This window comes from Ochotona princeps, chromosome 10 (genome assembly GCF_030435755.1).
Source record: "Ochotona princeps isolate mOchPri1 chromosome 10, mOchPri1.hap1, whole genome shotgun sequence".
Lineage (NCBI taxonomy): Eukaryota > Metazoa > Chordata > Mammalia > Lagomorpha > Ochotonidae > Ochotona > Ochotona princeps.
Window position 1 is genome coordinate 32,967,644 of NC_080841.1, and position 23,851 is coordinate 32,991,494.

General features: G+C 44.9%; 1 protein-coding gene across 1 annotated transcript in view; it reads right to left on the minus strand.

Annotated features, from left to right (window-relative positions):
• Positions 1 to 23,851, minus strand: part of NMT2 (N-myristoyltransferase 2) — a 64,281-nt gene that overhangs the window by 15,556 nt on the left and 24,874 nt on the right. The window contains exons 2-9 of the mRNA XM_004578590.4: positions 18,929 to 19,064; positions 13,765 to 13,909; positions 10,538 to 10,656; positions 10,346 to 10,437; positions 10,109 to 10,225; positions 8,195 to 8,365; positions 6,933 to 7,041; positions 2,095 to 2,265 (exon numbers count right to left, since the gene is read on the minus strand). Coding sequence (XP_004578647.1) covers positions 2,095 to 2,265; positions 6,933 to 7,041; positions 8,195 to 8,365; positions 10,109 to 10,225; positions 10,346 to 10,437; positions 10,538 to 10,656; positions 13,765 to 13,909; positions 18,929 to 19,064 — 1,060 coding nt within the window. The remainder of the gene's footprint in view (positions 1 to 2,094; positions 2,266 to 6,932; positions 7,042 to 8,194; positions 8,366 to 10,108; positions 10,226 to 10,345; positions 10,438 to 10,537; positions 10,657 to 13,764; positions 13,910 to 18,928; positions 19,065 to 23,851) is intronic.

Below are 23,851 nucleotides of genomic sequence, written 5' to 3' on the forward strand. Positions count from 1 at the left end.
GCTTTTAGCTTCAGTCTGACCCAGTTCCAGTTACTGCAGTCATCTGGGGAATGAGCCAGCAGATGGAAGATCTTGATCTCCATCTCTCTCTTTTTCCAACTTTGACTTTCAAATAAATAAAAATTAAAATTAAAAATGTTCAGTGATGGGGCCCGGTGGCGTGGCCTAACGGCTAAAGTCCTCGCCTTGGACGCCCCAAGATCCCATATGGGCGCCAGTTCTGGTCCCAGCAGCTCCGCTTCCCATCCAGCTCCCTGCTTGTGGCCTGGAAAAGCAGTTGAGGACGGCTCAAGGCTTTGGGACACTGCACCCGTGTGGGAGACCCGGACGGGGTTCCTAGTTCCCGGCATCGGATCGGTGCGCACCGGCCCCCTGCAGCTCACTTGGGGAGTGAAACATCAGACAGAGGATCTTCTTCTCTGTCTCTCCTCCTCTCTGTATATCTGACTTTGTAATGAAAATAAATAAATCTTTAAAAAAAAAGTTCAGTGATGATTTTCGGTAAGATAACAACCATAATTATATGAAAAACTGCAATCCGACCCAACTGCATGGCTCCCCACAAAAAACCTTTTCAAACACTCATTCTTTTTCATAGCTTCAATATTTCATATGAAGTATTTTCTTTACATCTTTGAAACATATCACAGTAAATGGGATACAGAAAAATAAATATGCAATTCTCTGTTATTTAGTTAGATATTAAAAAGATTGGCAAAAAATGAAATAATGTCATTTTATTCTCTGATTTTGTTGTTCAGAAAAAGTTGTTTAGATAACAAAATATGATCTTCAGGAAACACAGAATGTATTTGCTAGTGTTACATTGTGCTTAAGTAAAGTAATGGTGAAGAATTTCTAATTTGAATACAGTAAATATTTATCCATTTTAAAAAACATTTTATTTACTTAAGAGACAGAGAACTCCTGTCTGTTGCTTCACTCCCCAAATGCCTACAGTTGGGGCTGGGCCACACCCCATCTGGGAGCCTGGAGCGCAGTTCAGGTCTGCCACATGAATGGCAGAACCTGACCACTCGAGCCATCACCTGCTGCCTCCCAGGGTACATATTAACAGGAAGCTGGCTTCAGGAACAGTTGGCAAATCACAAACTCTGGCTCTCTGCTATGAGATGTGGGTGTCCTAAGTAGCATCTTAGCACCAGGTCCAGTTATTAGCGCCTCTCCTCAATATTTCTGCAAAGAATCCTGAGATTTCCAGGTTTGAGAAGGGCTGCCCTGGAGAAACGTACTCAAGTACATAAAAATGTGTGTACACTGGGGTGGGAGGCAGCAGGGGTCCCAGCCACTCCCATGCGAAACCTAGGGGAGTGCTTGTCTCCAGCTTTTAGCCAAGCGCCAGCAGGAGTGGGTGTCCAAGGAACAAAGCAGCAGATGGGGACCCACTTTGTCTCTCTAAGACATTTAAGAAACACGTTTATGAAATGTGTACTGAGATGTCACGCTTGTGGTGTTCTATAAATAAAAATCTAAAAACAAATCTTACTCAGCTGTTTTTCAGAAAAACCCTGTGACTTCACGCCAACCCAGGCTCCCACCATCACACCCTGCTTGGGCTGGGAGCATGCCTCCAGACGCAGCCTGACAATGCTGACTGAATGCTCCTGCTCAGTGTTTACAACAGATGCAAAGGGGTCACTCCAGTGGCTCCTAACCTCCTTCCTCCAAGTACTTAACAAAAAATCCCAGGATGTCAGCCTGCGTCCACTTCAACCAAAAGAGCTTTCAAAGGCGATAACCATACATGTTTCAAGGCTAAAAAAATTTTTTTACAGTACTATGCTAAATTTATCTAAGTCTTAATCAAAAACTGTTACTTTTCCTTCCTCCTTTCCTTTCCTTGAAGAGGAGTGAAGTGGCTGAATCGTGCCCTGTTAAGTAAGGCAGTCTGGTAACTGCTAGTTTTCCCAAATCAAGTCCCAAGAATCCAGGACACATCCACCTGGGATGAGGTTATACAGTCAACCTTAAAAAAAAAAGAAAAAAAGGAGGGTACATCATGGTCCTTTTGGGCAACACTTCACGCACACGATCCACGTACAGCTCAGTGGAATCTTAACGCCTTATTTTTACCTCCACTACAAAAGTATCGATAATGTGTTCCCGAGGGAGGAACCAGTGGGCTACTTCCTCTTCGTCCATCACTGGGGCTAGATGAAACTGCTTTAGGTAACTGTTGATTAATTCTCGGACGGCTTTCACATCTTTTGGTTCCATCGGTCTCAGACCTGAAGTCTTTGTAACCTTGTTGGAGGGAAAAGAAGGCAAATTCAGACACACTTTCATGCCCAAAGCATGGCACACAGAAATGGGTACTATCAGCAACACAGGGAAGGAACATGTCTCAGAACTGTAGAGTCTCGGCCCCTTGCCATTCAGAACCTGCAATTCAAATAAGTCCTTCCCCTTGATTTCCTGCACACTTCATAGTCGGAGGAACACTTGGTTGTGATATTTGCTAGACAATGTATCACAGCTTCTCATTTCTGGGTGGCAGATCTTTCACGGGTTACTGCCCATGACCCCAGGGAAGACTGTAGGTTGACGTACATGCCAGTGTCAAGGCATAAGAGAATCTCATACTCTGGGCATGACTGCTGGACTGTTCTGCTTTAAGACAGTCACATCCGACATTCTGAACACCACAGGCGAGAAACTCATTTTCTTCAATGGCTCATGAAGAAGGATGTCATGATTTCATTCTTTTAAGCAAAAATAAAATGAGCTAAACCATGCTGGTCAGGATGGGAAGCCAGACGTTTCACTAATGCAGCATTTCCTAGAGGTGGTCTTCCTGCAGTGCCTTTTGATGAAACGGGAACCAGAGGAGGCAGCCTAGTCACCGTTCTGGAAGTTCACCACTGACATGGAGCCCACAGGAGCCCGAAGTCTGCAGCTCCCGGTCAGGCTTCGTCTCGCTGCCTGTCCTTAACAAGAGCTCCCAGCAGCACTTGGCTTTCCAGAGCTGTCTAGACACGACACTTGAGACTGGCCTAAGAAAGCCCAACAACAAACAGAAAGGCAGAGAAAAGGAGCTTTTCTTAATATCAGAATGTTGGGTTTTTTTGTTAACAGGATTATTAATGATGGACATTATCAAGCCATTACATCAAGTAATGGAAGTAACAGGACACAAAGATCTGTTCAAAGAGAATGCTCAGAAATAAAGAAAAAGTTTTCCAATTTCCACCAGAGCAAAACACGTTGTGGGGAACAGAATTCTCAGGCACCTGATGTGGTACGAGAACTGAGCAACTGGCGGAGGGCAGCTCTCAGCTGACCCACACTCGGCACATCTTTCCAATGGGCAATTACTAAGCACCCTAAAGGGTTTTGCTTATGAGGGCTTCGCGTATCTGCATTTACCATAGTAGAAATTCAACCTGAGAACATTTTAAAACAGAAGAAAATATAAGAACCCAGTGAGTGAAAAGAAAAAATGCGGATTTCACGTTAGTGTGGTTGTGAACATAGTGTTAATTTCACAGAAAGATCTCAGGGACCACTTAGGTCAGAAAAATAAGCGATTTAGACAAGACAACTCATGAAATGCATGTTAGAATCACAGCCTTGGCAGTTCTTAAGCATTTTAAGCAAGATTTTACACAGAAGTATTAAAGTGGAAGAGAACATTATCAGGGTATTATTAACTATAAAAATGCATAAGGTAATAGAAAATGAGGAAAATATTTTACTATCAGTGGCTCAACAATCTACAGGATAATTTTTACACTTGATCTTCACCAAAAGGCTGAAAAGTGATAAAATAACTTTTCATGTAATGAAATACTCAAATTATAGCTACTGACTTGAGGCAAAAATGGAAAGACTGTTAAGCTTAAATTAAGAAAGGCAAGCTTTTGTATAATCAGAGTGAAGTGGTCATGTTTTCTGAGTTTAGTAAAGAGTAAAGAAGCTTTTTCAGCAACTGAGAACATCTCTGATTTTGTAAGCAAACTTTTTTGATCAGATACACCTTCCCCCAACCCACTACTGTCCATGACTTATTGCACTCTATGCATTCATAATGAACTGTGTGTAAAATTTGCTCTTGTGGCCTGCGCAGATGTGCAGCAAGCTAATTCTCTGCTTTGTGGCACCAACATCCCATGTGGGCATTGTTTCATGTCCCAACCGCTCCGCTTACGACCCAGCTCCCTGTTGATGGCCTAGAAAGCAGTGGAGAACGGCTCAAGCCCTGGGAACCTGCATCCACATGGGACACCATGAAAAAGCTCCTGGCTCCTGGCTTTGGATCAGTTAGCTCTTGCCATTGCAGCGATTTGGGGAATAAACCAGCCAGTGGAAGACCCCTTCTCTCTATTCTCCTGTCTCTGTAAGATCTACCTTTCACATAAAAATGAATCTCTTTTTTAAAGATTTATTTATTTTTATTGGAAAGGCAAATATACACAGAGGAGAGACAGAGAGGAAGATCTTCTGTCCAATGGTTCACTCCCAAAGTGACCGCAACGGCTGGAGCTGAGCCAGTCCAAAGCCAGGAGCCTCTTTCGGGTTTCCCACGTGGGTGCAGGGTCTCAAAGCTTTGGGCCATCCTCGACTGCCTTCCCAGGCCACAGGCAGGGAGCTGGATGGGAAGCGGGGCTGCCGGGATTACAACCAGCACCCACATGGGATCCCGGTGTGTTCAAGGCAAGGGCTTTAACCGCTACACTATTGCGCCAGGCCCTAAAAATGAATCTTAAAAAAAATCTGCTTGTAAGCACATCAAGAGGTATGACAATTGAGAGGTCTGAGAAAAACAGAAGTTGTGTCATTATCTGTTAGCCCACTTGGCATGAAATACTCCACCCCAACATTCCAAGGTAGAGATTTAAGCAATGATTATGGTTGTTTAAAAGGTTTAAAAAGGAGAATATGCTAAATACTAAAAAAATTATCTAATGCTACTAACTGTTGTACATCTATATGTCTTAAAATATGTTACAAAATATGAAGCAAAAAGCTTAGAAGATCAATTTAGAACTCTCATTTTTAACTACTTCAAATTCTTTTAACTTTAAGATCACACACACACATAGATACAACAACTTTGGAAATACTCAACACCAAAATTAAGAAAAAAAATGTAGAAAGGGTACAGAGACATAGTAATACTTGTTTCTTGAGGACATCTTAGTATTTTGCCTTATTTTTAATTAATTAATTTGAAAGGCACAAAGAGAGTGAGTTCCCATACACTGGTTCACTCCCCAAATACCCACAATGGACAAAGTTGCGCCCGGGGCCAAAGCTGGGTGCTGAGAACTCAATCCAGTACTCCCAGCAGGTGTCAGGAACTTAGCTACTTGAGCCATCACCACTGTCTCCCAGGCTCTGCACTAGCAGGCAGCTGGAAGTCAGGAACCAGGGGCAAGAACAGAACCCAGAGCTGTAACTAGAGACACGGACATCCCATCCTCGTCCTCATTATCACAGCCAGGCCACATACCAATGCCAAGTCAGCATTTCAGGGCCAAGCATTGTGGCACATCACGCTGAGCTGCCATCTGCAGTGTCAGTGTCCCATCTGGGAGCACCAGTCTGAGTTCTGGCTGTTCAGCTTCCTGGTTTTGGCCTGGATCCAGAGCCCCAACTGCTGAGGTCATTTGGAGGGTGAACCAGGGGATGGAAGGAAGGTTTCTCTCTCTCTACACACACATATACACTTTATATATCTATCTCTATATATAGATATTTATTTACGTTCAATAAATAAATCTTTTAAAGACTAAATAAGTTTAAGTTAGAATAACAAAAGTCTCTTTTCATCCCTGAGTGGACTGACTCTTGGATGAAAATATACTGGCTAATTTCCAGTGTCACCTCAAGGATATTTTTAGCATCTCAGATTCTACCCATCCTGACTAACCCAACTCCTTATTCTTCATTCCACTTTAGGCAACACAGAGGCAAGTGTGTGTGCTTATAGACAAGTTGTAGGCTGGCCCAACGGATCACACTTCTTGGAGGTGACACCAGCTGTGACCTTGGGCATGTGGGCGTGGCCTGTGTTTTGCCTTTAATCAACAGAAACAGCAGAGGTGACTGGATGTCCCCTTGGGTACCAGGTAACACAGGCTCTCTCCCTTTCGTTCTTGCTGGTGACTGTCTCCCCCTGGCTTCAATCACAAAGCTGCGCCCAGAAAGCGCAGCTGGCACAGACCGGAAGGCAGGCCTCAGGCAGCTGACCAAGAACTGAGGCCCTCAGCCCACAAGCCAGCAAGGAAACCAGTCCTGCAAACAACCTCACGGACCCCAGGACTCAGCTACAGGTTCTTGGTCCCATGTCCTGCGCCCTGCTGCTGTAAGCTCTTCAGAGTGGCAGTGATGTGTTGGGAAGCAGCAATGAATTTGCCGCCCATTTCCCAAATAATGCCAAGACGAAAAGGCACATCTACATCTTTCCCTAGGAAGAAGGACAACTTCTCGTATTGGAAATCTGTTAGCTTAAAAAGAGGCGCAGTGAATGACACATTATTTCCTGTTCCTGGGTCTCTCCTCTAATCTCGACGCCTCAGCTCCATTGTGTTAAGGAAGCAGCAGAATCTAAACTTTCCTCCCACTTGACCTCTCACTTAGCAGGCCATTAGCAACTTCAAATTTCCAAATTTTGGATTTACTTGAGTCCAGTATGATCTGATCGTAAACTAAAGAACATTAAAAAAAAACAGTCTTAAAAATAAAATAGAACACAAAAAGAACACTGGTTTTTCCAAATGAAGTTCCTTTCTTTCCCTAGCTCCGTCTCTCGCTGCAGTCTTTTCAGCCACATGTCTGCTTCTTCAGACTCTGGTGTTCTGTTCTGTTTTTTAAGATTTCTGCAAAAAATCCATTCCCACACTAAAGGCTTTGGTTGTAATGGTTTAAAAAAAAAAAGAAAAAAACCCCCACAAATCATTCCTACTTACATCTGGAAGTCTGTATAGCTTCATTGTTCTCTGTAAAGTCATATTTCTGCTCAAGTGAGAAAATTTCACTTCCACCAATTTTCTGGGGTTTAACGATCGATGCCAGTATCTGGAAGATAGTAAAGGTCTGAAAGTTGGATTGATTTCTAACTCTGCAAGTCCCAACTCTGTCTCGGCTCAGCTGCTGCGTCAGCATTTCCTGGACATGCTTGTGTGTGTCTGACCCAGGCCTGAACGCTGGCCCCCCTCCCACGTGTGACTTTTAGTCTCTAAAACATGTCTTTCCTTCCTGGTTAATGTCCCTGTTATCTCCTTTACTAGAGTGGAATCTTACCACAACAAAAGAAGCATTGGTTAGGCCTCGGTTTGCATGTACTCAACGAGCAGCACAGATTCTACAAAAGGCAAACCAGCAAATCAGAGAGTTTCAGAAACGTGAAAACCCTTTTCCTAAACTGGTAGCCTTTTCCACTTTTATGGAATACACACCAAGGAAATCAACTTTTTTGAGGAACTACCGTGGCTTTCTCAAATGATTTCACGTTAGCTACTGGGATAAATATTTTGAATTAAAATACAGTGGTGGAGTCTTTTATTCTGTTAATTTATGAGTGCAGGAATTCAATAGAATACAGTCACTGTACATACACTCTGGGTATTGACCCTACTAGAGTCAATAAATACAGAACAGGCAGGTCAATTCTTTCTGCTGTCTCAGAAACAGGTCAGTCCCATGACAAGCTGATGGCTCTCTCCCTGGAATAGCCTTTGAAAGCTTGACTGGAATGAGTCAAGTCATAACCAAAGAGCTAAAGTTGCCTTCTTGCTCTTAGCTGCTAAGAACAGCCATGACTTCTCAAGCAGCACACTGGCATAACTCAGCGAGGCTGTCAAGTGCAGTGGAAAACCGAGTGGTAGTGTGGATGCAAAGGTGGGACATTCAGAACGCCCAGGTCTCCCCAGGCATAGATAGCACCAGTCCTTCAAGTAGAAGAAAAGCAAAAATAGGGACCCAGAGTCAACAGCAGGAGGAAGCTAAAAACCATTTTTGAATCACTGGGTGGCTGTATGATATACGACCAAAAAACACCAGACTCAGTGGCCCTAGGTTCTGGTCTCAAGTCTTATTTCCAAGAACCTCAATAGTCATAAGTAAGTCTAAATCTGCCCCCCCCCGCCCCCACCAGTTACTCCTGAGGATAAAGAATGCTTCTAGAAAAGTTGCTTTTGTTATTGTTGGGACTGGAATGTGCGGCAATTACCTGCATGTGGCCACTGGCTTAGGGAGAACCACCCCAGCCGTATACACGGCCTGAAAGATTCCCTCCAGGTTCACCCTTCTGGTTATTTCCCGAATTAACACTGGGGCTACTCGTTTGGATCTCAGCTTCTTGTGAACACAAAGAAAGTTGATTTCTACCATCTTCTTCACACTAGGAGATAAAGATATTAAAAGTTAGAGTTGACACAACACAAATATATTTTCCAAAAATTAAGTACAGAAAAGGCATCCTTTAACATGATATTTATGAAAAATATTCTATTATGTAAACTTTTCACAAATTCAAATCAGAAACACTTATTCCCCATGCTTCTCGGTCAAAATGGATTAACTCCGTGCCAGGGAGAACCAAACGTCCTTGTTTTAAATAAACTTTTGGGCTTCAATCTTTCCTTTTTTGTAAGGTTTTCATCAAGATCCAGGATCAGATGTTTCTTTATCTGTTTTTCCTGAAATGTATATAATCATAACTGGGTCAAGGTTGTAGAGTTGGACAAGATGCTGCTGTAGCGTGCAAAACAAATTCCCTGGGTCCCTGAGAAGGGACTGCCCTTCAGAGCCATCCCAAACTTTGACCCCACTGATGCCGGCCTTCTGTTTAGCAGACAGTATTTCTGGAGGTCAACTGGCTGTTAGCAGTAATTAAGCTAACCCAGTATGCTGAAACACAAAGGGACCTATTAAGCCTCGCATCTTTGACTTTCATAGCTGAATCTTTCATTTCCTTGGCTGGAGACACAGAGCAAAAAGGGTAGCATAGTGGAGCCCAGCATTGTGGTGTAGTGGGCTAGGCTTCTGCCTGTGATGCCGGCATCCCATTTCAGAGTGCTAGTTCAAGTCCTACCTCCTCTGCCCCTTACTCAGCTACCTCCCTGCTCATGGGCCTGGGAAAACAGCAGAGGATGGTCCAAATACTCGGGGTCCCTGCTGACAGTGTGGGAGGCTAAGACAAAGTTCAAGGCTCCTGGCTTCGGCCTGGACCATCCTCAGTCACTGTGGCTTTTGATGAGTGAACCAGCAGAAGCAACATCTCTCTCCCTCTCTCTCCCTCTCTCTCTCTCTGTGTAATTCTGCCTTTCAAGTAAATCTTTAAACAAAACACAGCGTATTTACTTTATACAGAAAAAAAAAGTTAAATCATGCTTCAAATTTCCATAGTATTCTCCCCTAGAAATAAGCCTGGAATACTTGTGTATGGGTTTATTTATTCTGATACACACATGGTCTCTTTATATGTGTTTGTATGTACACATCACAAGTATGCTTGTATGAGAATGAGGTACAACAAAATTAAATAGACAACACTTTTGGTTCACTGTCTCTTCCCTCTCCAATTATTTTAACTACTCAATAAAAACTTTATTACTATTTTAAAATTTTTTTGAGAGAGAGAGAGAGAGAGACAGCGAGCGCTCCCATTTGCTGAATCATTTCCTAAAAGCCCTCAATGTTTGGCTGGGTGGGTCAGGCTGTAGCCAGGAATGGAGAACACAGCCCAGGTCTCCCATGTGGGTGGCAGGGGCACAGTGACTTGTCACCATTGCCTCTCAGGATGTGCGTTAGTAGGAAGCTGGAGTCAAGCTGTTCTGGGACTCAAACTCAGGTACTCTGATTTGACAGTCTTAACTGCTGGGCCAAATACCTGCTCCTACATTTTATGCTTTATAGTACAGCCTGTATCCCCCACACAAGCATAACCTCCCCGACTATCAAGAACCTGAGTTAGTTTAAAGTTTCTTCTTATCCTCTTGTTGTCTAATCTTCCAAATATACTGCTAGACGAAGCATGGCCTATGTAATCACTCACTCTCACTCACACACCCAACCAGCCTCTTCCAGCTGCCATTCCTGGAAAGGCAACACAAGAACTGGCACTGAAGGAATCCGCAGGTACCTGTCATAAATGCGGATGTTTGCTGGGATGGCACTTATGAATCCCACTAGCTTCTTATTGGAAGACACTCGGACCCCGCAGTGCCACTGAAGGAGCCAGCCTGGAGGGCACAGAGCCCTGGAGTCAGGAAAGATGAGAAAAATAAGGGTCAGGTTAACGTCTAAGGACACATGAACGGACACAGCCCGCCTGAGCCCACAGCCTCCCTCCCAGCCTCCATTACCAGGTACAACTCACCACAACAGGAACTCGGGGGAATAGTCGAATCGGAACATGTTGTCATCATCTTCCACGTAATTCTCATTTAACAATGTGTACAGCTCCTTGAGCTACAAGACACGGCGAGCGTCCTATCTATGGTGCTCAGACCCAACTCAGGAGCACTTTCTGTGCAGCCAAGGTCAAGATGAGCGAAAGCATTTTACTCACCACGTCAGCATTATTCAAGTCTAAGGTGTCCCACATGAAACCCTGCGGCAGGGAATATGGCTCCTGACGGATGTTGTCTTTGTCTGGTTCGATGGCACCGTGGGACGTTATAACTTCATCTGCAGCAGAAGAAAAACAGAAAGAATTTCGAATCACAAAGTATCCTGCCAATTCAAAATCATCTGTGATACAAATAGAATCATGTTTATGGCCCTTGGATTTTATATAACAGGCTATTATTCCATGTACCACTGGCTGAGACAGGAAAACTAGGCAGTAGTATGGAGTAATCACTATTTCGTCAATTAGAGGGAGGAAACCTTTCGCACAGTGATGACGACATTACAAAAGGATGGCAACTGCTCAGTCTCGATCCGTAGACTGGATGTTAACATACAACACCACATCAAGCAACATCAATTTGATATGACAGCCTTACAGAGGTTTTTTTTTTTTTTTAGTCTTATTATGTTCTCTTACATATTTTTAGTTTTAACAAATTCAATATAGTTCAGAGAATGAAATACATTTCATATTTCCTTATATTCCTAAAAATATATTTCCATTCTCCCTCCCATCCTCTCCTATCCCCTTCCTGTCTCTTTCACATTTTTAAAAAAGACTTAATACACAATTTTATTTAGAAGGTAGAGTTACAGAGACAGAGAGGAGGAGTGAGATCTTCCGTCTGTTATTTCACTCCTCAGAAGGCCACAGACAGCCAGGCCTAGGTCAGGACAAAGCCAGCGGCCAGGAATTTCCTCCAGGTCTCCCACGTGGGCTCAGGCACCAAGGCCTTGGGTCATCTTGCACTACTTTCCCAGGCCTTTAACAGGGAACATCTAGGAACTAGAACTAATGGGAGGAGAGTTGTAGGAGGTGGCTTAACCTATTAATTTACATGGCAATCAAGAGTTTAATGCTTCAGTGAGTGAAGAATTCAACAGGTAAAGAGCAAAAACATCCCAGCATGGCAGAAATGTAGGCAATGGCTATAAACAATCATCAAATGGAAAAACGACTATTTCACCATAGACGGTAGATTTCAAATTAGTCACAGCTCACTAAAATTAGAGTAGGATGACACCCACACCCATTAGATTCACAGAGACTCATTTCTTGATTATCTATCTGCACACCAGGGTGGGGCTGGGACACGGTGATTATCCACCCTCCCAGTAATAAAACCCAAATTAATTTCCAGCCGCTTCTCTCCTCCTGTCATAGCAGCAGAGTAACCCAGGCCATATGGCTTGTAGCAATTTCTGCCTGGGAGTCTCCCTGTGGCCACTGTCTCCCTTGCATACTCCCTTCTCCTTCCCTTCCCCTTCCCCCGCCCCACTCCCTGCACGCTGACCTCCCTGAGGCCAGTCCCATCCCAGGGCAGCCCTGGGGCCTGGCCTCTGCTGGGGCAGGTGGGGATGGGTGGGGGGCCTGCAGAATGTCTCAAGCAGATGCTCGGGCACACACTCCTTTCTTGCAGCATCTTTCCCTCCCTCAAGCCCCATCCTACCTGAAGCATGTCTTCCCTGAAGTCTAACCTGGCCACCAATGGTCTACTTTTCCACCTTTGTTCCCCCAGTGTGGACCCCATACTGTGTCTGGTGCTTAGTAACAGACACAGCAAACACCTGCCGAGCCTAGGACCCTCAGGGTCTGGTTCTTCCCCTCCCATGACCTTTTCACAGGGCTTGTGTGCCAGCCCCAGTTCCTTTAGTTGTCTTCTTATCTCCATGTTGCCAGCTCACCTTCAAAGGAGAACCTCTACCTTCCTCAAATCAGCCCAGGGGGCCAAAGTCCTTACTGCTTCTTTCCAGGGTCCCTTGGAACCTCAGCTGTCACACAGCATTTGAGGACAGTCTCCAATGGGAGGCTGTGCACAGCTGGGGGTGCTTGGAATGAACTGGAATTCCTCCATAGGGACAGAAGTGTGGCAGTGTTTCCTGTTTGATCTCAGTTCTACTCTTCCCCTATCCAGCTGGATCTCCACCCCCTACCTGTTCTGTCCTTGGAACACCAAATTCAAGGGACTGAAGAGCCAAACGAAGATTAAGAGGAAGCAGCACGGTGTGGTGAGCACCTGGGCTATCTTCTCAGCAGGGTACTTGGGCCTTAGGTGCGGGCTGAAGTGGCTTCTGTTCCCACTGGTTGGACCAGAAGTCCACCAAGCAGCATTCAGTGGCTGCCAATGCATTTAACGTCAATAAATCTAGATCTTGTAGCTAATGGTCATTCAATTCACGGCCACCTAAAGGCCTGTCAATTCCTGAGAATCTTGCTCCACTGCTAACTACATTTCCAAAGCCTGCAAGGAAAGAAGTAAGCTGCGGGTGCTTCTTTCTTCCGCTCTCAGGAACGCACTTCATTGAGGATCAGTATTGGAAGGCACTGAAAACTTCTGTTTCCTAATTTACACTGCACAAAACAGATCACTTATCATGGCTGGGTTACTGAGCTTTTAGTTAGACCCTCACATGCTAAAAATCCTGAACCTGAAAGACTGAAAAAAAAGCATATAGACACAAGGTAAAGAAGCAGGTTTAGGTGTAGTATGGTTTTGATCATCCTATGGCATTTACAACTATATATATATATGTGTGTGTGTGTGTGTGTGTGTGTGTTTATATATATTTATATATACCTTTTTGGCAGCACAGGAAGGAGAAGGTTAGGTTATGTGTATGGCAAACTTCAGTGGTAGATGCCTAACTGTACTGTTGAGGGGCAGGTGCAACACCTGCAGAGTGCAGGAACCGGACATCATGACAGTGTCTTCTCTGGGTGAAATCCCTTACTTGGGCCTTTGCAAGATGTCCCTGTTTCTCAATGATACTTGGGATGGCACTGCATTGACACTAGTGAAGCCAATGGCGGGTGTTCAGATCCCAGGTTAAATGACACAGAACTTTCCTTTGCAGTAACATGTGACTGTAACAGGGAAATTTCTCAAGTTTTGAATGTGGATGGGGAAGAGCCCCTCCAGTGTTTTACCAAGTGTGGGGAAATGGGATATGCTTACAGAGATAGCAATTAGACTAAAATTGTTGTCACTGACAGCCAACCTCACTACCTGACATAGATATGTAATAAGAAAAACATGATGTCTTGTACATTTTGAATCTATAATATGAAACAAAGATGTGAGTGAAGGAATCTCATGTTTTTCGATTATCATTCATGCATTTTTGTTTCTTGGGGGAAAGGGGGAATAAAGCCGAAGTGCTTACTTAGTTTGGGCACTGGCTGTGTGTCCCAAAACTGGTATCTGTGTTTTGCAGCCTCATCAATGCTCCTGGTCGGGCCCTGGCAGGCGGACAGCAGCTCCATGGCTCTCTGGATGTCCTGAAGCTTCTGCATGGGTATGGTGGCATTCTAGAACAGCAAAGACACAAGACACATGAGGACACTGCCACTTGCTGCTCCTGTGGTTGGGGTGGATGAAGGCACATCTGCCTTGGAGACTACAGTGCCTAAAACCTGAGGACCTCTTCCAAGGCTGGTCAAGGTTGTGGGCGTAAGCAAGTGAACATGTTCAACTCTAAGCAAATACAGTCTGTTAACGGTTAAGAGAGTTCTGTAGTTTGAATGGGGGCTGTGGCAGTTTGGGAAATCTAAAGTGAATCAGAGGATGCTCTGCTTCCACCTTTCCTACCCATCTGCCAATAGTCTCCATCACCACTTCTCTAGAAGTCCAAAGAGGTCACATGGCAGCCAGAAGCCGTGAGCCTTGGTGGCACCATTAGGATTGAAGCTCTGCAGTAGCAACAATGGTGCATGAAGGAAATAACTTCTATGAAGAAATTAGACGGGCCAGGAGAAAATTTAGTTCATTAAAAAAAAAAAGAAAGAAAGAAAGAAAGAAAAGAAAAAATTGAGCCCAGGGTTGAGCTGGAAAGGAAACCTTAAGCTCTGTGCCCCTTCCTCTAACACCCTGCCCTTCTTCTAAATCTCTTCCCGGGAGACAAACCCTCTGGACAGAAGGCCTAGCACTTCCTCTGTCAATTCAGATTCTCAACAGGTAATGCCTGTCTCCCCAACCAACAGCTAGAACAAGCCTTTTTTTAGGCAAAACCCTGTTTTCAATCTATAGGCAATATCTTTAAATTTTAGACTTGCTTTCTCAAAACAATTATCTTTATCATCTATTGAAGACTGGTCAGCTCATTTCCTCTTAATTATTTAAATAATGCAACACACAGCACATGAAACTATACTTAACATGGGGTGGGGTGAGGAGAGTGGCAAGGTCTGGAAGTGGAAATCAAAGACTGGTTTTAATATGCAAAATTCCAGATGTTTCAGCAGTCTGAAGGGGTCGGGAGACCGGTGCTGTGGTAATTCAAGGTAAGCCACTGCCTATGGTACTGGCATCCTATATATGTGCTGGTTCGAATCTCACCTGCTGTATTTCTGATCCAGCTACCTGCTAATGGCCTGGGAAGGCAGTGGAGGCTGGCCCAAGTGACTGGGTCCTTGAACCCACAGGGAAGACCTGGAAGAAGCTGCTGGCTCCTGGCTTTGGATTGGCCCATTCAGGGGTTCAACCAGTAGATGGAAGGTCTTTCTATTTGTCTAACTCTGCCTTTCAAATTTAAAAAAGAATGGGGTTAGAAGGAATTTCAGAAACTTTGGGTTCCATTGTGTGCTCCACCCCTCTCTCCAGAGACACCAAGCACAGGCACAACTGGCTCTTGGTGGTTTGACTTTGGACTTATGCTCCACTTTGAATCTGGAATCCATGGTCTGGTAAATAGTCTCAATCCAAGGAGCTCACCTGTGTGACCCAGCAGACTATCCTGCCATTGCTGTACTTCTGTATTCCTTGGGGTTCTTGATGCTACAGTGACTCAAGGAAAATAAGAGCCTGCAGTCTAACTGTAGGCCTGTTATAGGTTTCATGTCTCCACTTGGAACTTTAACAGTTGAATCCAGGACTGCCTGCTTTTATAAACTGTGAGTCTTAGATTTTGGTTGAGCTCAAAATCCTAATGGTCCCATCTTAAGGTCACACAGAAATTTTTAAAAAAAATTTCTTGCTCTAATGTGTTGTATTTTTGGATTCTTCCTATGGCTTGGGCCTCTTTGGAATCTCCAACATTAAAATTGGCTTTTAGGCAAAGTGAAATTTATGTCCCTTTGAACCCCAAAACACAAGCTGTTAACGGGGACCTTAAGTTAAATAGAAGCTGAAGTCACCAGTCTTTCTCAATTTGTAATGTTGGTCAAGTTTCACAGGGCCTAGCCATCCAAATATACAGCCACTGTATCCTTAGCAAATCTTCTCCCACCCCACCTCCTGCTCGGATACTTGGGTTGAACCTGACACTAATACATCTAGATCTAACGACTGTGCCACAGGCACAATCAGCATCCTTGTTCCCATGTATCTTTGCACTGTGGCTCTGACAGCACACTGTCCCATACTTCACCTCGCCAGGCTCATCCAGTTGCCCAGCGCTGTCTACACAAAGTCCCCACTTGTCAAACAGCTCCTGAAGCTACCTATTGAAATGCTTTCTGATACAAGTAAGCACGAAGCAGTAAGGAAAACTCAGTCTCAACCTCTTCCCCATACTCATGCACCTTGCACAGCAGCACCTCCTGGGGAGAAATGACTGTGCTAACGGAGCGAGAACATCCAGCGGTCCTGTGCTGACTTCCGCTGTTCTACTCCTGGTTAGGAGGCAGTATTCTTTTCTTCCACAAATTACTCCTTAAGAAATACTGAATGGCAATCATGCTGTTTACTAGCGATTTTTCAAATTTACTACCTTGGAAAAACATCCACACCTTCTACCACTAGGAAATCATTCAAGAAGAAGCTGGTATTATGGCACACCAGCTGAGCTGCAGCTTGGGATGATGGCAACCCATTTTGGAGTGCGAGTTCAAGTCCCAGATGTTCCACTCCAGTTCAGCTCCCTGCTCCTGCAACTGAGAAGACAGCAGAAGACGGTCCGAGTGCTTGAGTCCCTGCCACACATCTGGGAGCTGCAGCTGGAGTTCCTGACTCCCGGCTTTGGCCGACCCAGACCTGCCTTTGTACCCATTTGATGATCAATCCAGTTGATGAAAGATCTCTCTCTCTCTCTCTCTTTCTCCCTCTCTCTGTTGTTCTGCCTTTTAAACAAACTAATACATCTTTAAGAACTCAGACAGAGGTGGGTGTTGTGGTGCAGCGTGTTAAGCCATTCCCTGCAGTGCAGGCATGCCATATCAGAGTGCTGGTTGGAGTGTTGGAGTGCTCACTATTCCACTTCCCACCCAGTCTCCTCTCAGTGAACCTGGGAAGCAGCAGATGATGGCTCAAGTGGCTGAGTTCCTGACACCCACATGAAGTTCCTGGCTCCTGGCTTCAGCCTAGGCCCGCCCCATCTACTGTCACCATTTTGCAAATAAACAAATCTTAGAGAAAAGAATTCAGATATAAACAATTTCTATTTTGACTCTTGAGTTAGGCAGAATATTCTCTAAAATGCAGTTTACTGTAGACTAGAATATTATCTAGAGCTAGCAGAAGAAAAAAAAAATACAATGGTGGATGTGGGCAGATGGCACGCCAGCTGAAGTCCTTACCTGGAATGCCAGAATCCTGCATCAGAATCTGCATTGTGTGCTGGTTGCTCTCCTGATCCAGCTTCGTGCTATTGGGAACCCCACTGGCAGCAGATGAGAGCTCGAGGGCCTGGGTCCCTGCCTTCAACATGGCAGTTTCCAGCTCCCAGCTCAGCCTGGTCCAGCAGTAGTAGTTGCAGGCATTTGGGGGGGGGTTAAGCAGTAGATGGATGATCTTTCTCCACCTGTCTGTCTCTATTCTCTCTCTTGCCTTTCAAATGCAGTGAAAATAAATAAGGAAGTTACAGGGAAAAGCTCGCACTGAAATACCATTGACTTATTCCTGGTTAAAAGAAGGTTTCCATCATGCAATGCCACTGGTGTCTTCTGCCTTGATGGGTGCTAGTTTCTTACAAAAAGACAGAGACGAGGAAAGAATTCCAAATTATTAGGGGTGAAGGGATGGGTAAAAACTGATGGTGATGCTAAAAGCAACAAGAGGGTGGCAAAAGCAGCTCTGAGAGATGGGAAGACATGCTGCAAGCTCACAGTGGTATTTTCCAGTGTGTTACCCTGGAAATTACATCTGATGGATAGAATATTTATGACCTTCAGAAACAAGCTGAAATGCTAGGCAGGAAGTCTCCATTTTTTTTTTCACCCCACATCAGTCAATGAGTGAAAAATGGGATAAATACTTTTCCTTCTCAGTGGTTCTGGGTCCCTGTGTGTAAAATAGGTAACAAATCAAACCAAACTAAACAACTACCTGTCATACTCAGACCAGGTGATATGATATAAATCCTATGTAATAAAAATCTGAAGCTCACAAAACTTACTTAAGGGTAATAACTTCCCCCGTATACAGCTCCTTATATTGTAAAAGCCATTTAATAAAAACAGTCTTATTTCAATGAGCTGATATCAACAGCCCTGAGAGACAGAAAGGCATCATTTCCATTTTCCAGGTAAGACTTACAATGAGGAAGGGGCTTAGGCAAAGGCACATGACTCATGGTCAAAGATGCTGGAGTTAGCACCAGGTCTCTGAGGTATTTCCAGGGCATCCCACACTACCCAGGGTAACCTATTTGCAGCTACAATCCAAACCACCTCTACTTTGTGAGCATTTCAAATTCTAATTCCCTCTGCACAAACACCTTGCACAGAGGCTTTGGTGTTTCCCAAGGCCCAGCACACATGGGCTGGGTTCTCAGCCGAGGTGACAGGGAGTGGGCTCCATGGACAGGGGTGCCTGCCATCTGCACCACCAGACACACACAGCACACAACGTGCCCAGATGGGGCCCAGCGGGAGAACTTGTGGCTTGGTCTAAATGGGTTGTTTCTTCACCGGGAGCTGCTCTTCACCCCTGGCAACTGAATGAAGAATGACCGCTGACAACTGGTCTGATCCAAAGTCAACAGAAGACTTACCATGGCAGCTCTGGCTGGCATCTGCTGCCAGATGGCCTTGTGCTATTCCGGCAATTAGCCAGACACCCGGGAAAATTACAACGTGAATATCTACTGAACTAAAGGTCGTCAAACACCAAGTGTAACTTTAAAAAAAATCCACTAAGAAGCTCATGCTTTCTTGTAGAATGCATTTACTGAAGAACAGGAAGAATATAGCAGGTACACACACACATACACCACACCGCACCACACCACACCACACCACACCACACCACACCTTGTACCTCTTGAATTATTTGGGTGCCAAAGTCAGTGTTCAGGAGGCTGTAAACAGCCTGCAGTTACTGGTGCCACAGAACACAGTCTCAGCTCACAGGCCTGGGAAACCACAAAGGGGAGCATGAGACAGGGTGCTCACTTTTGAGGGTGGCTGAATTTTAAGCTCCTGGGAGTCAGATGCCGAGTCGGACTTGGTGCCTCCAGAGTTGGGTTTCTCCTTTTTCCTCTTCTGTTTCTTCTTCTTCTTTTTGGCTCCCAAATCCCCTCCGGGACTCCTACAGGAAAAGCAGACAGGGTCAAACAAGCTCAAAAAAAAAAAAAAAAAAAAGGCACAATACAAACCAAACCACACAATGTTCATCACTTGAAAATCCAGTGCTAGACACAGTGGGACTGCAGGCTACAGGGGGGACATAAAACACAGCTGGCTTAAGAGGGCTACAGACAGGGCGGGAAAATGTCAGGGCACACTCAGGCACGCAGATATCAAGCACCGGCATTGCAGATCTGGAGTCACAGCTGGCATGCTCCTTACCCTGTTCCAATACTCTACTTCTTAGCACTTTAAGGGAGAGATACATTAAAAAAAAAAAAAACATCACAGACATCTCTTGATATGCCAAATCACTAAGATAGAAATAAAAGAACTGACACAATCTTGTCTGCAATATGCAATATTCATTCTCAAAAACGCATAGGAGGAAGTCTCTCCTAAGGCAGGCCTGCTGAGTGATAAGCAACAGGTAACTCATTTCCATTTGGAACCCTCATCATCTCCAGCTGTTACCTTCTCATGGAGGAAACCTGGGGAAAAACAGACAAAAAGAACGTACACTTTCCATCTATCCGGCTGGACCTGCTCTACCACATAACTCCCAGGTGGTGAGCTAACACCTGTATGTTGAGTTACTCTTGTATTACTGTCCAATACAGAAGAAAGTGATGGGGAGGACCCAGCACGGTAGCTTAGTAGTTAAAGTCAGGGCACTGATTCATGTCCCAGCTGTTCTACTTCCCTTCCAGCTCCCCACTTGTGGCCTGGGAAAGCAGTCAAGGACGGCCCAAAGCCTTGGGACCCTGCGCCTGTGTAAGAGACCTGGAAGAAGCACCTGGCTCCTGACTTTGGCTCAGATTAACTCTACCGCTGCAGCCACCTAAGGAGTGAGCCAGCAGACGAAAGAGTTTTCTCTCTGTCTCTATTCTCTCTGACTTTCCAGCAGAAACAAATTAATCTTAAAAAATAAAAGTGATGGGGAAAATTTGGCCTATCATTATGTTCTAAGTCCATCATATCTACCTCTCTGATTTTTCTACTTAATTATTAAGTGTCTAATATGCTGCACAAGATTTCTGTATCATTAATTAACAGCTTTATAATATTGTCCCTCGAATGCAACCCATAGTTTTTCTTGCATATATGCTTCTTAACTTGTCTTTCTTCTCAAAGTCCTCATTTTCATTACAATTTTTTAAATACAAAACTGAATCTTAAACCTACCATTTCAGAACCTAATTTCTCTCCCTTCTACTTAACTGTAGATCATAGAGTTCTTTCTGTGTTGGGATATACTAAGCTACTGCATTTCCCTTAGCACCTGGCTGGCCTAAGACTGTGTAGCTGGATAAGCTCCTACCTAACTACTCCTGCATCGAAAACCATTCTGGGGCTTACATCTCTGTGTACAACTGTAGGAGGAAACACTAGGTCAGAAGGCCTGCAGGTGCTCAGTTTTATTAAGCGATAAAGGCTTCTTTCCCAAATATTGTACCCACTGCCACTTCACCACCTCACTGCCCACATTCTTGCCAGCGCCGCAATTACGGTCTTCCTGGCCACGATCTTCCCCTGGATGGAAACAAGCTCACCGCAGACCGGATTTTCACTTACTTAATCAGGAGTGAGGTTATAGATCTTTTAAAATGTTTATTTATTTGAAACACAGAGAGACAGCGACAGAGACAGGCAGACACATCTCCCATTCACTGTTTCACTTCCCCAATGCCTGAGTACAGCCAGATCTGGGCCACGCTGAAGCCGGCAGCAGCCTGGGGCTCAGTCAGCCTGTCACCCAATGACTCCCAGGGTGTGTCATTTATTAAGCATTTCCTTCGGGCACTTAACCTCATTGAATCCTCACAACACCCTGAGGGGGCAGAGGCTATTCTATGGCTTATGATTCATGGCCTAGCTGGTTATCTTTTATTTAGGCTGTAAATAGTTCATCCAGTTTATTTTTTTATCCTTCAGTTTTACTTCCTGTAGTACAACATCTTAAACAGTTCCCCTGTGGTTTCTTGGCTTTTAAATCTTGCTTACAAAGGTCACTCCAATTCCAAAAGTACACTTCTGTCTTTCTCTGCTTCCCCTCATCACCCCTGCCCCCAGAATTTTAATGGCTTTTGGGAAATAAAAGCTAAATTAGCTTTCTAACTCACTTGGTATTAAATAAGTACAATATAATGTACCATGCCTCCTTTTCTCAAAAATACATTATAAACACAGGGAAGTTTTACTGTAATTAATTCAGTGCCAGACTGTATTGCCCAAAGACTGACAAGCAGATGGAGTGAGAAAGGACACATGCCTACTCACTGGCTACGCATTCACCCACTGGACAATCAGTTTTCAAACCTGTCCATGAGTTCTTCTCGTGTTAGGGTCCTCTCCCTTCTCTTTTGATCAGGGTGATGGTGGTGGCAGGGGGTGGGAGTTGGGGGCGGTGACTGGCACTTCTGCACAGCAGAAGTGACATCCTGTGACTTCCCAGTCAGGAGTCCCCAATGAGGTCTGGCCGCCCTGAGGCCTCCAGCCCTGTGGGCAGGTCTCTAGCCCCGTGGGCAGGTCTCCAGCCCCGTGGGCAGGTCTCCAGCCCCGTGGGCAGGCCCCCAGAGGGTGCAACTGAACTTGAGGGCTGCAGAGTGAGCTGCCACTGAGACAGAAGAGACAAATCTGCAAGTGACAGGACAGCAACCCCTGGGGTGACTGCAACAGTCTAGGGGATTCCCCAAGTGTCTATTTACTTTCACCGACTTCTTGCCCCACCAAAGTTGGAAGCACAGTAAGTGATCCCTGTTTTAATTTCATTGTAGTAATGAATGCTGAGATGGAAATATGGTATCTGAAAGTGCATAACAACCCAAGTAGAAGGCCCTGGTTGCGTGACAGCTCAGACAGGGCTCAGACAGGGAAGAAGACCTTTGCAGATGACTGATGATATAAAGAAAAACAAAACAGGTGCATGAAAGACTGAGAAAAAGATGCCTCTGCTGCAGGAGAGGAATAGTTATATAAAATTAACACCAAGATGCACCAGGCGTTGTGGTACGGGGGGCTTAACTGCCACGTGACATGGTCCAGCAAGCCCTATCAGAATCCTGGTTCAAGTTTGCACTGCTTCCTGCTAGATTCCCTGGGAAAGCAGCAGAATACTACTCAGGTCATTAGGTCCTTGCACATGGGAGATACCCAAGAAGCTCCTGGCTTGGGGCTGACCCAGCTCCATTATTGCAGCTATTTGGGTAAATAAACCAGCAGACAGAAGATCTCTCTGCCTCTCTCTGTAACTCGGCCTTTCAAACAATAAACTAACCTTAAAAAGAAAGAAAAGAAAAAAGACAGTAAGCCTAAATGAATTTGATGATCTAACTCAAAAGGTTTCTGGAAAAAGTGTTGAAAATGCTGGCCACACCTAGCTGTCCACAATAAAGTGAGAAACAGATTGATTAGACAACAAGGATAAACCTGGCCCAGAGTTGTCAGATTCAAAACCAAAATTGCTTCTCATCTTGAGCTCCAAAGAACAGAGGATTAGCATAGTAAGAAATGGCCTCAGGACACAAAAAGAAGCAAAAGTCAAATCCAGGGTGTAGCTGTCAGACCTTTTGTTAAGCCTTCAAAAAGATCTTAGGGCCCCTTCCGGGTCTTCCCTTTATCAAGAGGGCTCCTAAGAATCTTAATTATGTCTATTAACAACTGCCTAAAGAAAGCCCAGCCTAGAGGAGAAAGTTTATGCTAAAGACTCCCGGTATGACTTTTGCCTAATAAATGATTATGAAGTAAAAGTCAGGAAGCCCATGGCATTCATTCATTCATCCATCTTGGAAAGACAGAGACACACAGGATTTTCCACCTACTGACTGGCTCTCTGCAGGCCTGAAGCAGTCAGGGGGAAGCCAGGCTGGAACCAGGAGCCCCAACTTCTTGAGCATCACCTGCTGCTTCCAGAATGTACATCATCAGAAAGCTGGAACTGGAAGCAGGTGCTGAGAGTCAAACCCAGGAACCCCAATACAGGATGCCAGCGAAATGCCCTCCCTAAGCTAAGTCTCACGGGGAATGACATTTTTCAATGCAATGCAATGGCTTGAAAATGATGGAGCAGAACAAAACAAAGAGTCCAGGTCCCTTCTGCTGTGAACAGGCAGGAACCGGGCAGAAAGAAAGACCTTCAGACACAGAGCTGGTTTTCTTCAAGTAGGATCACCCCGAGGGCAGCACTGATTGATCAAACCACAGAAGCAAGAATCAGGAAGGACAACTTTGGAAGAGGGGACTGAGCAGCAGGATTCAGAGCCACCATGGACACTAGCTGCTGTGTGCTTTCTGTCCCTCTGTTAGGGCAGTGTCTGCAGGGGCCACCTTAGGCCTATCCGTGTGATAGCGTGGAGTAGATGACTCACCACAGATGTTCACATGGAGAACAAGTGACCATGAGCAGCCTCCTCCATGCCACACTGGCTTGAACCACTGGTTTCTGGGCTTTGAACCTGGAGCCAGATACCTAAGCCCTACTAGGATGTGACCCAGGGGCTGTCTTAGCAAGGCACAGTATGTTCTGCATGAAGGAGAATGGAAGCCATTTTTAAGCCAGAAAGTGAACTGTGGTGATTTTCGATATGTTTGCAAAATTGTTTTACAGGCTTATTTATTTTGAAATGCAGGGTGATCAAGAGGAGGGAGAATTAGAAAGAGGGATCTTTCACAGGCACAATAATTAGGGCTGGGCCAGACTGATGCCAGGAGCCTGGAACTTCAGTTGGGTCTCTCACAGGGGCAGGGATC